The following is a 16,766-nucleotide window of genomic DNA, read 5'->3' as shown; positions in this document are numbered from 1 at the left end:
AGTCCCGCGTCGGGCTCCCTGCATGGAGCCTGCTTCTCCCTCTGCCTGTGTCTCTGCCTCTCTCTCTCTCTCTCTCTCTCTCTGTGTGTGTGTGTGTGTGTCATGAATAAATAAATAAAATCTTAAAAAAAAATAAATGAACGCAACGGATCTCAGTCTGCTGTTTTGCCAGCTATGAAATAGCTCATGATTTACACCATTACAGCTACCCTTCCCAATCCCTTATTCCTTAATCCCTCTTCTCTGCTTCTCTATTTATAAATCAAGAGAAATCTGTTACTAATGTAAAGGTCAAAATCAAAAGTTTGTAACACAAGGGAAAGAATAAGAGAGGTTAAAAGTTAGAGAAGAAAAGATGAAAGAAAAAAGGAACTTGTTATCTCAAATGCCTAAGCAGTTAGGTCAAGATTAAGGATCTCAAAATAAGAAGGAACTGTATGTAAGAGAACAATGAGGGAAGTGGATGTACTAGCATCTCTACTGCTGCTTATGTCCCATAACCAAAAGTTGTCAAATACTTTTGTGATCATCAGAGAACATGACATTCATGTAGGCAACAACTAGGCTCTTAAAATTCATCAGTGGTGCCATTTAGGAGATTTCAGTAAACCAGCTTGTGAAGAATATGCAACAATTAAGCAGAAAAGACACAAGAGAGTGGATAAAACTGAGCCACTAAGACATGCCTCTCATTTTTCTTATGTAGTTATAAATACCACCCACTGCATTCTGGTTGCAGGGCTTTAAAACACAGATATCTATCTCTATGAGAGGTACTTTTTTTTTTTTTTTAATAATAAAAGACAACAGGAGGCCATGTCTGGGTTTGCAGAACAGTGATAATATCTAAGTCTGAATTTTCCCCTCTTCTCCAAACCATAAAATTTGTAGAAAGAACAAACAAAACTACACAGTGCTCATACACTCATCCTTACTAGGAGACAGAGAACACTACAACCTTCAAATTATCTAGAAGTAGCATAAAAACAGAAATTAATTCCAACAGAGTTCCCTTAGCCTACCTGCAGCTGCCACAAGCCTCTGGTTTGAGAGAGTGGGAAAGGTGACGTTGCCATAAGAGTAGAAGAGCAAAGAGAGCTTCAAGGAAGCAGACAGAAGCACTCACAAGAGAGAAAGTGCAACAGTAAATGCCAAAATACTGAATAGCACATAGTAGGTCATAGCTCTGGCTACATGACTTAGCTATGGGAAAGAGCTTGAAAATGAGGGTGCCACAAATCTCCCAGGCAGCCAGATGCATGGATGTCATCCTTAACCATGTCTTCCCCCTCATCCCTGTCCAAACTATCAACAAGTCCAAGGATTTGACTACTTAAATGTTCTCCAACCCATTGCCTTCTCTTTAGCCTCACTGTTAGCGTTCTTGTCAGGCTGCCACTCTCTCCCCCCTGGACTATAATAAAAACCTCTTCACTTACATTCTTTCCGTATATCTTAATAGCTGTTTTCTCTTCCCTCTGTCCTTCAGTCTAACTTCTACTTTTCTTCTTCTTTTTTTTAAAGATTTTATTTATTTATTCATGAGAGACACACACAGAGACAGAGAGAGAGAGAGAGAGAGGCAGGGACACAGGCAGAGAGAGAAGCAGGCTCCACGCAGGGAGCCTGACACGGGACTCGATCCTGGGTCTCCAGGATCACACCCTGGGCCGAAGGCGGTGGTAAACCACTGAGCCACCTGGGATGCCCCATTTTAAAAATTTTAGAGTGATTCTTTGTTTTCAAAAAGTGAACAGATTATCTCAGTGCCCACTACGTTGAAAGTCCAGTCCAGATGTTTTTAGTTCAACCGTGAAGCAAGATTTTCACAAAATAAATCTGAATGAGACAGGGAGTATGTCTTACATGAAAACATGGAGTTAATCATCTGAGTTTAACTTAATCATTTAAGTTTTTGCCAACTCAGTGATTGGAAGTAATATCCTGGTGTTGTTAGGGAAGCTTAAGAATCTTCATGAATGGACACCATCAAAGTACCTGGACTTTGGGGCAGCTATGGGTTCCATCTGTATGAGCACAGCCGCCTCACCAGGCTGCACCCTAGGGGAGCTCAAGGAGAGCAAGCCCGTGACCACCAAGGAGTGCGGTGCTCACCAGCAATGGCGCCTAGCTGGCTGGCTCAGACAGCTCTCTGCTCCTGGCTCCAGAGCCCTCCAGTTCCTGACTTCATTCCTGGGTTCTCAAGACCTGATTCAAGCCTAATTTACATTTATCATCCCTTTTGGATGCTACTTATTGAGGCAGCATCCATGGATCCATAAGTAATGTTCCATTTTCCAGTCTGTCATGAGAGTTTGGAACTTATCACTTCCATTCTCAAAACAAGAAAAAAGGTGAGTGAACTGAAAATCAACAGCTCTTCTTAGATCTGTCAGATAATTGAGGTCACAAAGCAAACCACCACTCTGAAAACTGGAGAGACAGGTGAATACAGAGAACCCGGGCTTACTAGAACCAGAAGCCTGTGGCTGGAGCCAGTATCAACATCTGTTCTCATTAACAAAAGCCTGACCTCAAGGGAAACTGACCAGGACCCAACCAACATGGGTTTTTTGCAAGCCAGTCCTCATCCTCATGGGGTGAGAGAAATACCCAACTCTAGCCCCTCTGACCTTCTTGTCTTACCTAAGGGTAGCAGAGCCAGGGAGAGGGGTTAGAAGCACTTGTAAACTTGTAAAGACCACAATCCTGGGGCATAGACCCATTAAAAGACTGAGACCTGGTCATATGAATATAGAATGAGTCTCCCTCGACAACACACCTAACTAGGACACAAGTAGGGTTCCGGTATAATAATACCTTAACAAAAAGATTAGAAATCATACAAAATATGCTCTTAGGCTACAACAGAATTAAACTAGAAATCACAAAGACAGCTAGAAAATCCTCAAATATTTAGAGATTGAACAACATTTGCTAAATAAACATGGGTCAAAGAAGCCTCAAAGGAAATTCTATGCATATTGGAAAATATGTTTAATATCATAATCCCAGTGAAAAACAAGGATCCATTTTCTTTTAAACTGATTTGTTCTCTTATACTATTTTCAAGAATAAAGCAATTATATTTATGTAGTGTTCTAGGTTTTTAAAATGCTTTTACATATGTAATTCATTTAGTCAATTATATTTAAATGCCTTGGGAAAATGCATTGATTCATTGATAGGAATAAGAAAATAAATAAACTATGTCTTCCAGGAGCATATTCTAAATTATCTCCTTAGTTTTAGAGCAGTTTGGCTGTCAAGATTATCTATTTTCTGACTGTTTAACTAAGGTACATAAATTATCAAACCATTATACTAAATATGTTCATTTTTTATTTACTAGTATTAGTTTCTTTTTCATTAGAGTAATAATCATAGTAATAGTTCATATTCATCATGCAGCCTGTGTCAGGAGCCATGCTAAGTATTCAAATGTTTTATATCATTCAATTCTCACAACAGGAGGACTATTTTCTTTTCTTTTTTTTTTTAAAGATTTTATTTATTTATTCATGAGGGACAGAGAGAGAGAGAGAGAGAGAGAGAGAGGCAGAGACACAGGCAGAGGGAGAAGCAGACTCCATGCAGGGAGCCTGACGCGGAATTCGATCCCGGGACTCCAGGACCACGCCCCGGGCCAAAGGCAGGTGCCAAACCGCTGAGCCACCCAGGGATCCCCCCTGTTTTCTTATTATATCATTTTTATAAGTGAAGAATCCAGAGCCTGGAGAAGGAAACTAACTTGCCCAAGATCATACATCTTGACGGACTAAAATTGTAAAAATCTGTCTGACTCTTGAGCAGACATTGGAAACTGCCAAATTTTACTTGCAGGCCAAATATCTGATCTGTCACTGGTTTTTATATGGCCTTCAGTCTAAGAATGGCTTTTACATTTTTAAATGGTTTAAATAATCAAAGACTAATATCTCATGACATGTGAAAATTATATGAATTTAAGTTTTGTTGTCCATAAAGTTTTGTTGGAATACAACCACTATCATTTATTCATGTACTTTCTATGGCTGTTTTTCACTCTGCGTTAGCAAAGTTGAGCAATTGTGACAGAAACTGTATTGCCTACAAAGTTCTCCGGCCCTTACAGGAGAATGTTATAGAAAAGTAACAAGAAAAGGGGACTTCTATTCAGAGTGCTAGTCCTGCTCCTCACAATTAAAGCCACTACAGGAGCAGAGAATTGTTGTGATGCTTAGTGAATAACTTAAGATGATGTGGCCACAGAAAAGACAGAATCAGTATAAAAATTAGGACTGTGGCTTGCTTGCTAGGCCCACATTCCCAATATTATATCATTGCCTTTGCTATCAGAGAGCTCATCTTCACACTTTTGTAAAAAGAAGATTCTTTTAATTTACATGAATATTTAATTTTTTAAAAGATTTTATTTATTTATTCATGAGAGACACAGAGAGAGAGAGAGAGAGAGAGAGAGAGAGGCAGAGACACAGGCAGAGGGAGAAGCAGGCTCCATGCAGGGAGCCTGACGTGGGACCCGATCCCGGGTCTCCAGACACCCCTGGGCAGGTGCCAAACCACTGAGCCACCCGGGCTGCCCAAGATTTAATTTTTAAAATTAAAATATAAACAAAAAAGTCATACTTTAACAGACTAATTTTAATGATTTGCTTTGAATATTGATCACATTTATTTGGTCTAGGCCTAGAAATATATATAATCTTACAGCATCCCTATACACAATTTGGATATAATAAATATACAGACACATTGACATATGTGTGTAATCTAACATACACTAAAATGTGTACATATATTTAATACATATGTATTAGACACATAGATGTGCACATATTTACATGTAAACATGCAATCTGATGTATGCTAAAATTTAAACATATTTAATTTGAACACCTATACTATGTAAGTATAGCTTTACATATATATTTACATGCAAACATATACAAACACACTTTTCAATCCATACACACACTAAGTCCTTGTGGTAAGTCATAACTAGACTTGGTTTTCCCCTCTCCAATGCTCGTTCTTTCTTTCTTTCTTTCTTTCTTTCTTTCTTTCTTTCTTTCTTTCTTTCTTTCTTTTTTAAGATTTTATTTATTTATTTGTGAGAGACAGAGAGAGAGAGAGACAGAGACACAGGCAGAGGGAGAAACAGGTTCCCTCTGGGGAACCCGATGTGGAACTCGATCCCAGGACCCTGGGATCATGACCTGAGCCAAAGGCACACACTCAACCACTGAGCCATTCAAGCATCCCTCCAATGCCCTTTCTTAATCAACTACCTCAACCCACCACACTGAAATAATAAAAATTTTGTCCAGCTGCAAATGACCTACATAAAGAAAAATGTGTACATTCATATGTCTATTAGTGCTAATGTATTTACAGCATACTTCATTCCCAAAAACGGTAATGAGAAATATGAACTAGATAAGGGAGTATAAAAGGCCATTAGAGTAAATAAATTGCATTTATTCCATTGGTTTATCCAAACAAGACAGAACTTCCATTTTATCTGTATTGCAACATCCCAATTAAACCAATTCTTTTGCCAAACTTGACAGTTTGTTAATTAAATACACAAAATGCTCAAGGAAAAGATTTCTTGAGAAATGCTCCATTATGACTGTATCAAACATCTTTTCTAAACCGTGTGTGCCTTTTAAGAGCACCAAATAATTTTAGTTTAGCATGATCATTGAATGTTTAATGTTCTCAGGAAAAAAAAAAAAAAAAACAAAGTTGGAAGAAGTAATTAAAACCAGATCTTAAGTCAGTACATCTGAGACTCCAGACACTTAATCTGCATGTGCTGTGGTTTTCCAGTAAAACACTAAAATGAGGTAATTTTTTATTCTTAATATGGTCATGACTCTTGCAAAACCTAACCAGGGTGAAAAATGTTTATCTCATTTTCCCTCATTAAATCATCATGCTGAATATAAGTTTCAATGTCTTGTGCTAAAAAGAGAATCTCTTATCTTTACCTTTGAGAAGTAACAAGAAAGCGAATTCTCGATAAATTGTGGATAATCTAAATATCTCAATGCAATCACCTTATTTTACTCACTTCTCTTTTGTAAATCCAAATAAGGAATTGTGAAATTGGTTTACGTGTCATTTTCTCCTCTCACCTTTGTCTCATCTCTTTTGGGACTTAATAATTGGGCTGGAGGAGGCACAGAGAAGAAAACTTTTCCCAGAAGTGTTAACCTGGGAACCTTAGAAAGGAAAAACTGGTTAACAGCCACAACATACACACAGAACACATTGAAAGCAGGGAGGAGAAAATGAGATGATGAAAAAATTTTTTTTCCATGAACTTGAATGGAATAGCTGATCTTGTGTAACTAATAATTAAATAATTCTGCATGCCCATGCTCCTGTAGTCCCCATTTTTATTTTTTCTTTTAGATCACTGAAAAATATATTTTTAAAATATTACATTTTTTTCACTCATCTGTATGATTATGCCAGGTGCATAACAATTAGGAACTTCAGGTACTGAAACACATGGGGTAGCATATTTTATCATAATGGAAAGAATGAGCTAAGTAAGTGGATAGGATAAATGATTATGTGCTCAATTGGTACTTTAAGAGCTTATGAGAAAAGTAAATTTCCTAGATCAGGTCTTGAGGAAGGTTCTAGAAGCCATAATATAGCTATTGTAAGCAAGCCTCGATGTAATGTTTATTACAACATTAAGCCTCTCAATGTGCTATTAAAAGAAGAAAAACCACAATCATAGGTCCATACATGTATTGAACCAGGACAAAATCTGGTAACCTATTAGTAAATCATGGAAGGTAACTATTTTTTAGATTTTATTTATTTATTCATGAGAGACTCACAGAGAGGCAGAGACAGGCAGAGGCAGATGCAGTCTCCATGCAGGGAGCCTGACATGGGACTCAATCCTGAGACCAGGATCACGCCCTGAGCCAAAGGCAGACGCTCAACTGCTGAGCCAACAGGCATCCTGAAGGTAACATTTTTAAAGAGCATTATTTTTGGATATTCTCAATTTTTTCCCAATCAAATAAATTGTCAAGAATGTCCATTAAAAATGCAAGGAGGACAGTCCCGGTGGCTCAGCGGTTTAGTGCCGCCTTCAGCCCAGGGCATGATCCTGGAGACCCAGGATGGAGTCCCATGTGGGGCTCCCTGCATGGAGCCTGCTTCTCCCTCTGCCTGTGTCTCTGCGTCTCTCTCTGTCTCTCATGAATAACTAAATAAAATCTTAAAAATAAATAAATAGTCTCTCTGTTCTTTCCTAAATAAATAAATAAATAAATAAGAACTAATAACCTAGGAATTTGCAAACTGTTAAACACACTAGAAGCCCCAACTAATATGTCCTAAGAGTTGAAAACCCTAAACACTTATGAAAACTCAGGGCTAACATAGCAGAAAAAAAACAATCTTTTTAAAGAAACTCTTACTGAGATAAAAGGATTTATCTCACAAGTGCAAAGATAATGCAAGTGGAGAGCTGAGAATTCCACAGAGCACCACAAACTTGAAGCTATCTTCTGTGAATTTGAAATGGACATCACAGGAAATTCAAACATGACTCAAAAGAGTCTTAAAATATTATATAAATGGTGAGCTAGAGAAGATGCTGGGTCAAATGGTGCTCTAGACTTTAGCATAGAATTCTAGAGTTTTGCAGCTACAGGAATCCTAGAACCATCTAATCCAACTCCCTAATTTTACAGGGTAGGAAATTAAGGCCAAAAGGAGTTAATGACTGTCTAAAGTCCTATACCTTTCTCAGTAAGCTAATCCAACTACAGTTTTATGGAAATAAAGAGTAGAAATGGAAAACTGCTATTCTAAATGGCTGATTGACAACATGGCTTAGTGGAATTTTTTTTTTTTCAAATTATTTTTGCTGTACTTCATTATGTCTGGGCAATTACTGGCATGTAAGGGGAAAAGGTAGCACCATTAAGAAATCTCCTTTAAGAGGCACTGGTGTCAAGCAATGTCATTTTCTCCCACCTTCAGAATCTGGGTACTAAGGTTCTAACAAGTTCCCAAGGACCTCACGGAGTCAAAGAGAAATGAGAGAAAGCACTGGCTTTCTAATATTTAGCTTCACGTTTTGATCAGTATTTTTTCATCCCAAGGAGCATTTTAAAAATTAGTAAGTGGTGTATATTAAGAGGCCATGTCATCACTATGATCGGTTTCAGTACTTCTGAATGATTTGTGGTTAGTGGTCAAGTGTAATTATCACCGTATAAGAAATATAACCCAATATTAGAAATGTAAATATTTAACTGTTTTATTTTAATAACTTTTGTCCTATTACCTTGTCAAAGACCTTTTGAAAAAAAAAAGAAAAGACCTTTTGAAACCCTGACTAGATGATATTCATGGATAAAGCTTTATGTAAATGTATGTTTAACTTTTAAGTAGGGTAAATCAGAAGGGGAGACAGAACATCAAAGACTCCTGACTCTGGGAAACGAACTAGGGGTGGTGGAAGGGGAGGAGGGCGGGGGGTGGGGGTGAATGGGTGACGGGCACTGAGGGGGGCACTTGACAGGATGAGCACTGGATGTTATTCAGTATGTTGGCAAATTGAACACCAATAAAAAATAAATTTATTATAAAAAAATAAAAAATAAAAAAAATTAAGTAGGGTAAATCATTGTTTAACCTTAGAAGAACCCTTTGGCTTTTTCTCCTAGTAGATTACCGATATCTAGATGTTTTGTAACCCCCTTTTGGTATTGTAGAGTTAAATTCTTGTCCATATGGAAGTTGTTAGTCCTCTCTGGGATTTTTGTTTTGAAGGATACTGTTCCTTCTTTTTAATTCTTTATACAGTTGAATATACTGCTAAGCAGATTCCTTGAGAACTTGTTAGAACTTTAGTACCAATTGAGCACATAAACACTTATCTTATCCTATTACTTAGCTCATGCTTTCAATTATGATAAAATATGCTACCCACTGTGTTTGAGTACCGGAGCTCCTAACTGTTAAGTACCTGGTATAATTTTTCAAACTCTTCCAATTTTCATGATTAGATTATATGACATTTTTATCTACAGAACATATTCTTTATATGAGAAGATTTAGATCACTCTCTAAATAAAATGTCTACCTATCCTTATTTATCCCATGAGTGCTAACATTGGGAAGGGAGAGTAGATAGGAAAAAATGAAAAAACAAATCATCTTAGTCACTTTAGGCTATGAAGGCCTGTCTAAAGCCCAGGAGTTTATTCTATCTCAACCAAGATCACATGAGTTGTTACATTTCCAATCCACTAATTTTTTCATTGTGACCTACAAAGTTTATTCAATTTATGCCTAATTTTTCATTATAATTCTTTAATAAAAGAAGTTAATTACCTTACCTGAATTCCAACATCGGTGATTTTATAACACTCAGATAGAGAAAGTTCCTTTAATTTTTTATGCCTGGAAAGTGACATCAAACCCTAAAAATATTTAAAATAGAGATAATTTTGTGACTATAATTTAGTACAGACAGTATATTTCTGATAAAATAACAACTATTTCTGTAAACTAAAAAAAAAATTAGCTTCTGTCTTGTATTTCTTTATGCTTAAATTATAAAATCACTTTGTTAGGCAACATTATTAAATAAAAATTTTAGGTTGTTGCTAATGTTTTGTAAAAAGTATAACAGAATCCTCCTGAGGCAAGGGAAAGGAGAGCAAAAATAAACTATCAGGACTATGTCAAAATAAAAAGCTTCTGCACAGCAAGGAAATAACCAATAAAACTAAAAGACAACTTACTGAATGGGAGAAGGTATTTGCAAATGACCTATCAGATAAAGGGTTAACAGCCAAAATATAAAGAACTTATACAACTCAACACCCAAAAGATGAATAATCCAATCAAAAAATGGATGGAAGACATGGATGGATATTTCTCCAAAGACATCCAGATGGCCAACAGACACATGGAAAGATGCTCATCATCACTCATCATCAGGGAAATGCAAATCAAAACTACAATGAGACATCACCTCACATTTGTCAGCATGGCTAAAATAAAAAACATAAGTGTTGGTAAGGATGTGAAGAAAAAGAAAACTTTTTGCCCTGTTGACAGGAATACAAACTGTTGCAGTCACTGTAGAAAACAGTATGGAAGTTCCTCAAAAAGTTAGAAATATGACTAACCTAGGATTCAGCAATCACAGTACTGGGTATTTATCTAAAGGATATAAAAACACTAATTAAAAGGGATACATGGACTCATATGTATATAGCAGCATTATTTACACTAGCCAAATAATGGAAGCAGCCCATCCATTGATAGATAAATGGATAAAAAAGATATGAGATCTTATTTATATATAAAAAAAGAATGGAATCTTGCCATTTGCAATACCAGAGATGGAGCTAGAGAGTATAATACTAAGCAAAATAAACCAGTCAGAGAAAGACAAATATTATATGATACCACTCATTTAGAATTTAAGAAACAAACAAGCAGGGGTGTCTGGGTGGCTCAGTTGGTTACGTGTCTGCCTTCAGCTGGGGTCATGATTCCCGGATCCTGGGATCAAGCATACCCAGTGTCTGGGCTTCTGGGCTTCCTGTTCAGCGGAAGGCCTGCTTCTCCCTCTCCCACCTGTTGTGCTCTCTCTCACTATCTCTCTCTCTCAAATAAATAAAATCTTAAAAAAAAAAAAGTGCACTTTGATGAGCATGGGATGATGTATGGAATTGTTGAATCACTATAACATACATCCGAAACAAATATAACACTGCATGTTAACTATACTGGAATTAAAATTTTTAAAAATAGGGACCCCTGGGTGGCTCAGTGGTTTAGCGCCGCCTTCAGCCCAGGGCCTGATCCTGGAGACCTGGGATCGAGTCCCATGTCGGGCTCCCTGCATGGAGCCTGCTTCTCCCTCTGCCTGTGTCTCTGCCTCTCTGTGTCTCTCATGAATAAAAAAATAAAATAAAATAAAAATTTTAAAATAAAAATAGAAATACAAAAAAAGAAAAAAAGAGGATATGGCTACTCTTTTATTTCTCCTCCTCCTACCCCAGTACTTAGCATAGGAAGAAGAAAAAAGAAGTGTCACAGAATCCCAGAGCCAGAAAATTCCTTATCTTGTTTCCTGTGTCCAGGTACATATTATCTGAATCAATATAAACAAATCTTAAAGACCCCTAAACTTATAACTTTATTTTGAAGACAATTAGTGTGGCTAATCTATTTGTTGGTAAATCTTTATACCTAATGTAAAAGTCTGAAATCTTTAGCTCATTTTATTATGTTTAATTGCTTAGAAAGGGGACAGATCTTTATATAAAGGCCTACAGACATATAATCATTCATCAGTAGCCCACTTTTTCTGTTTAAAAGCTTTGTTTCTTTTTTATTCTTATTTAATTCTTTGTTGCTTTTAAATTCTTTCAATTAAAAAAAAATGCACTTTTTAGTCCTTAATTTTTTTAATATGGGGTTCTGCTGTTCCATTTCTCAGTACTTTCCCCACTAAACTGGGGAAACTGACTATGTGCCTTATAGATGCCATTCTTCTGGATTTGCATTCAGGATCACTTTTATTACACTTCCTATGAGATGGACAAGAGCAGTTTCCTCTCATCCTATGGTCCCAGAGCTGCCAGGCAGGGAAAACCCCAGAAATGGTACATGGGTGTGTCCTTTTAAAGTTTTATTTGTAGGACTGGTTTACATTTTATTGATCATAAATACAGCATTTGGACCATAATTGAAAATGGGTTATGAAAATATTAAATCCTGTTTTTTTTCACTGAGGCACATATTAGGCCTTTTCATAAAAAAAAAAAAAAAAAAAAAGAAAAAGTCCAGGTCAAGGAAAGAAGTACTTGAAAATCTATTTAAGAGACACCTGGGTGGCTCAGCAGTTGGGCGCCTGCCTTCAGCCCAGGGTGTGATCCTAGAGTCCTGGGATCGAGTCCTACATTGGGCTCCCTGCATGGAGCCTGTGTCTCTGCCTCTCTCTCTCACTATGTCTCTCATGAATAAATAAATAAAATCTTTAAAAAAGAGAGAAAATCTACTTAATTGTTAAATAATCTATTTAATTACAGTTTAAACAGTAATCTCTGATTTTATTTAATGGTTTTGTATGCCATCCAAAAATAAAATCACTCCATTCATTTTAAAAACTTTATTGCAAATATGGACTCATCTGTTAGGAATACATTATGTTTTCTGACTCCTTTTTTCTTTCTTTCTTTTTTTTTTTTTAAGATTTTATTTATTTATTCATGAGGGACACAGAGAGAGGGGCAGAGACACAGGCAGAGGGAGAAGCATGCTCCCTGCAAGGAGCCTCATGTGGGATTCGATCCCAGACCCTGGGAAAACGCCCTGAACCAAAGGCAGACATTCAACCACTGAGCCACCCAGGCATCCCTGCCTCCTTATTTCGAAACAAAAAAATTACTAAATCCTGTGAAGCCAGCACATGTGATCTAGGTTCCAGATCTGAATGCTATTTTATTCATGTTAGAAGAATTGGAGTTTAGATATTCCCTCACAGAAACCAAGTTGTTTAAACAAAAATAATAAGAGATGCAGGGCTTGTCTGATTGTCCTATACCTGATAATAGCTCAGTGTATTTTCTTAGCCTATGGGGAATTTGTCCTATGAAACTCTCTCTGGAGTTTTCACATTTTTTTTTCCTTTTCTGTAGTCAAATTAGAATTTTTTAAGACAAACTAGAAATGAAGTATACTTGTTAAGTATGACATTTGCCTGTGTTCTCTTTACCACTTTATTCAAGATTACTAAAAGTTAACTAATATTAAAATAGAATGTTGTATTTCATCACTATAATTGTTCATTAAAACATATGGCCTCAAAATTTAATTATTTAAACATAATTAGCCACTAGGTAAATGCAAATCAGAATCACAATGAGATGTCACTGCATACCTTACAATGATGGCTATACTTAATAAGACAGATAAGGGGGCACATGGGTGGCACAGGGATTGAGCATCTGCCTTTGGCTCAGGTCATGATCCTGGGGTTCTGAGATCAAATCCCGCATTGGGCTCCCCACAGGTTGCCTGCTTCTCCCTCTGCCTGTCTCTGCCTGTCTCTCATGAATAAATAAATAAAATCTTTTTTAAAATAAATAAATAAAAATAAACATAAATAAAAAGACATAATAAAAAATGTTGGTGAGGATGTGAAGAAATAAAAATCCTCATTCACTGCTGTTGGGAATGTGAATTGGTCCAATCACTGTAGAAAATTCAGTCTGGCAGTTCTTCAAAAAATTAAACACAAAGTTACCATATGACCCAACAATTCCACTCCTAGATATATACCCAAGAGAAATGAAAATATATGTCAATAAAAAAAATTTGTACTGGGATCCCTGGGTGGCGCAGCAGTTTGGTGTCTGCCTTTGGCCCAGGGTGTGATCCTGGAGACCCGGGATCGAGTCCCGCGTCGGGCTCCCAGTGCATGGAGACTGCTTCTCCCTCTGCCTGTGTCTCTGCCTCTCTCTCTCTCTATCATAAAAAAAATAAATAAATAAATAATAATACAAAAAAACTTGTACTCAGATGTTCCATAGCAGCATTATTCATAATAGAGAAAAGAAATGAAACAAGACAAATGTCCATCAATTGGTGAAAGGATAAATAAAATGTGTTATATCCATATAATAGGATATTATTTAGCAATAATAAAGTATGATGCATACTACTGTGTAGATAAAAAAACTTTTAAAACATTATGCTGAGTAGAAGAAACCAAACCCAAAAGGCCACATATTTTATGGTTCCACTTATTTGAAAAGTCTGGAATAAGCAAATATGTAGAACCAGAAAGTAGATTAGTGGTTGCCAAGTCTGGCTGGTGACTGGGTCGAGGCTAGGGAATACTGCTTATGGGAGGGGAGCTTCTTTTTGAAGTGATGAAGATGTTCTGGAATTAGATTGTGGTGATGGTTGCCTAACTCCATCAATATACCAAAACCCACTAAATTGTACACTTTGAATCATTGAGTTTTATAGTATGTAAATCATATCTCAGTAAAGATGTTTGTAAAAATTGATTAATGTAGTAATTGTATAGCTAAATACGAATCAGAAATACTCCTACAGCATCCTTTCAGTCCAAGATGAACACAGAAATTTCTCAGACCCAGACGGCCAATCCTGTTAGCAAGACAGGGAGCAGGAGATGTCATCATGCTAACGCGCTGGACAAGTTATCATAAGGCCATGCTGCCGTAAGTAAACAACTTTGTGACTGAGTAGCAAATCTAATCCAGCTGGAGGAGACCAGGCCTCTGCTGAAAACTGTGTTGTGCTAGTGTGGGAGCCCAGCTCTCAGAACAAGTAAAATACACTATTCCAGTCAACAGGATTCTTTCTTTTTTTTTTATGATTTTATTTATTTATTCATGAGAGACACACACACACAGAGGCAGAGACCCAGGCAGAGGGAGAAGCAGACTCCATGCCGGAGCCCGACATGGGACTCAATCCCGGGACTCCAGAATCGCTCCCTGGGCCAAAGGCAGGCGCCAAACAGCTAAGCCTCCTAGGGATCCCCCTCCCCCCGAGGATTCATTTTTTTAATGGCTTTTTGACTCAGAAGCTTTTCAGATTCATGACCTAAAGAATATCAAAGCCGGCAAGGTCAAATGTTCCACTTGGCACCTTGAGGTTCATAAATGTTCCACATTAGATGTTCCCTGAAATCCTTGTTAAGTGCTTGGGATGAAAGTCTTGGGGGTTCCAAACTTTTACTTCTAGGAGGTGTGGAAAGAGGAAGGTGGGACGATAAGGAAAAAATAAGGAGGAACGAGGAAGCAACAAATGGAGTGACTGGGCCTCATTAGGGCAAAGGGCAGGTGGAGGCTTACTTTTCAGGGAAGTTGTAACCAAGAAAATTTAAGTCCTCCTTAAGCTCCTTCAAAAATCAGCCAAACTTGTGAACATTTTACTGGAAAGGTTTTGGTTTATTTTCCCAAAGCATAGGAAGGGAATAAATTGTAATGAAGCACAGGAATCAGAGGGAAAGCATCTGGTGTGGTAGGCAGGATTATAGGTTGGATGAGAAGTGTGAGGCCCCCAGAATCCACAGGAGTCCTCAGGAGCAGTTTACTCCTTCGTAGGCCATGTTGCGGGGAGTGGGGGGATCTGGATCTGAGGGGCTGCGGGACTCCCAGTAATTGGTTGATATTGTAGCTCTGGTATCAGGCCCATTGAAGCCAGCGTCAAGACATAAGACTTAAAAGAAAGCGGGCACCAAGTCCCAAGAGCCTTATACATCATTCTAAGGAATTGGGACTTCATTCTGTGCAACAGAGTTAAACGAAAGTTTCCCCCTTTAAGGAATATGAGTTGATACCTAAGTGACCATAATGCAAACAAAAATAAAAAACAAAACCCACAAACCTCACGTGTTTTAAGAGCGGTATAAGGACCACAGAGCAGGACCTGGCAGTCTAGAAAAGGCTCATGGAAAAGGGGAATTTGAATTAGGCCTTAAAGACCAACTAGGATTTTTGATAAGCAAAATAATAAGAATAGTGTTTTAGACTGTGGAAAGGGCATGAACAAAGACTTCATTAGGAATGTGTGAATTACTTGGGAAGTAGTTCAATTTAGGGTCACTAGAAGTCGTGGGAGGGAACACTGAACGCTGCCAGGAACTGCTACATGTACACAAGACATTTCAGAGCAAACAAATCCTTGAAAACAATTCTCCCCCCTCCCCCAATTTTACATCTGGAACTATTTAGCAGCTGTAGATAGACATCAGTAGTCAACTAGTTACCAAATGTTGGTGTGTGTGTGTGTGTGTGTGTGTACTTAGCATACAGCTGAGTCATACACCTGTATACTCTTTACCTAAACTCACCAATTGTAAACATTTGCTACATTTGCTTAATTAATGTGTGTGTATGAACATACATGATTTTATTAATATATCTGTGGATATAGTTTTATATATATGTATATATACATATGTGGAGTCTTAAAAACAAATGAACAATCAAAAACACAAACACAAATACAGAGAACAAGCTGGTGGTTTGTTCAGAGGAGAGGGAGGCGGGGGCGGGGGATGGGCAAATTAGGTGAAGGGGACTCAGGTACAAACTTCCAGTTTTAAAATAAATGTTTTAGGGGATCCCTGGGTGGTGCAGCGGTTTGGCGCCTGCCTTTGGCCCAGGGCGCCATCCTGGAGACCCGGGATCGAATCCCATGTCGGGCTCCCGGTGCATGGAGCCTGCTTCTCCCTCTGCCTGTGTCTCTGCCTCTCTCTCTCTCTCACTGTGTGCCTATCATAAAAAATAAAATTAAAAAAATTAAAAAAATAAAATAAAATAAATGTTTTGGGATGCCTGGGTGGCCCAGTGGTTGAGCGTCTGCCTTGGGCTCAGGGGAGTCTCAGGATCAAGTCCCACATCAGGCTCCCTGCATGGAGCCTGCTTCTCCCTCTGCCTCTCTCTGTGTCTCTCACAAATAAATAAATAAAATATTTTTTAAAAAATGCTTCAAGAAAATTTATATATATATTATATATTATATATAAATATATATATTATTTATATAATATATATTTATATATATAAATATATATTATTTATATAAAATTTTATATATTTTATATATATAAATATATATATATAAAGACTTAAACATATATAATATGTATATGGTTACATTTGTTTTGTCCGTGGCTTCCTTTGCTCTCCAAAGCTTTTTATTTTGGTGTAGTC

At 37.4% G+C, this 16,766-nt stretch overlaps 1 protein-coding gene across 9 annotated transcripts in view; it reads right to left on the bottom strand.

The window, feature by feature from the left end:
• Positions 1–16,766, bottom strand: part of FBXL13 (F-box and leucine rich repeat protein 13) — a 204,400-nt gene that overhangs the window by 26,405 nt on the left and 161,229 nt on the right. For 6 of the 9 annotated variants that reach the window (XM_038562793.1, XM_038562790.1, XM_038562794.1 and 3 more), the window contains 2 exons: positions 9,387–9,470; positions 6,144–6,230 (listed from right to left, as the gene is read on the bottom strand). In XM_038562793.1, the coding sequence (XP_038418721.1) occupies positions 6,144–6,230; positions 9,387–9,470 (171 nt within the window). The remainder of the gene's footprint in view (positions 1–6,143; positions 6,231–9,386; positions 9,471–16,766) is intronic. The other 3 variants (XM_038562792.1, XM_038562796.1, XM_038562798.1) reach the window with 1 other exon arrangement.

The sequence above is a fragment of the Canis lupus genome, chromosome 18 (assembly GCF_011100685.1).
Source record: "Canis lupus familiaris isolate Mischka breed German Shepherd chromosome 18, alternate assembly UU_Cfam_GSD_1.0, whole genome shotgun sequence".
Taxonomy (NCBI): Eukaryota; Metazoa; Chordata; class Mammalia; order Carnivora; family Canidae; genus Canis; species Canis lupus.
This window is presented reverse-complemented; position numbering and strand designations above follow the sequence as displayed.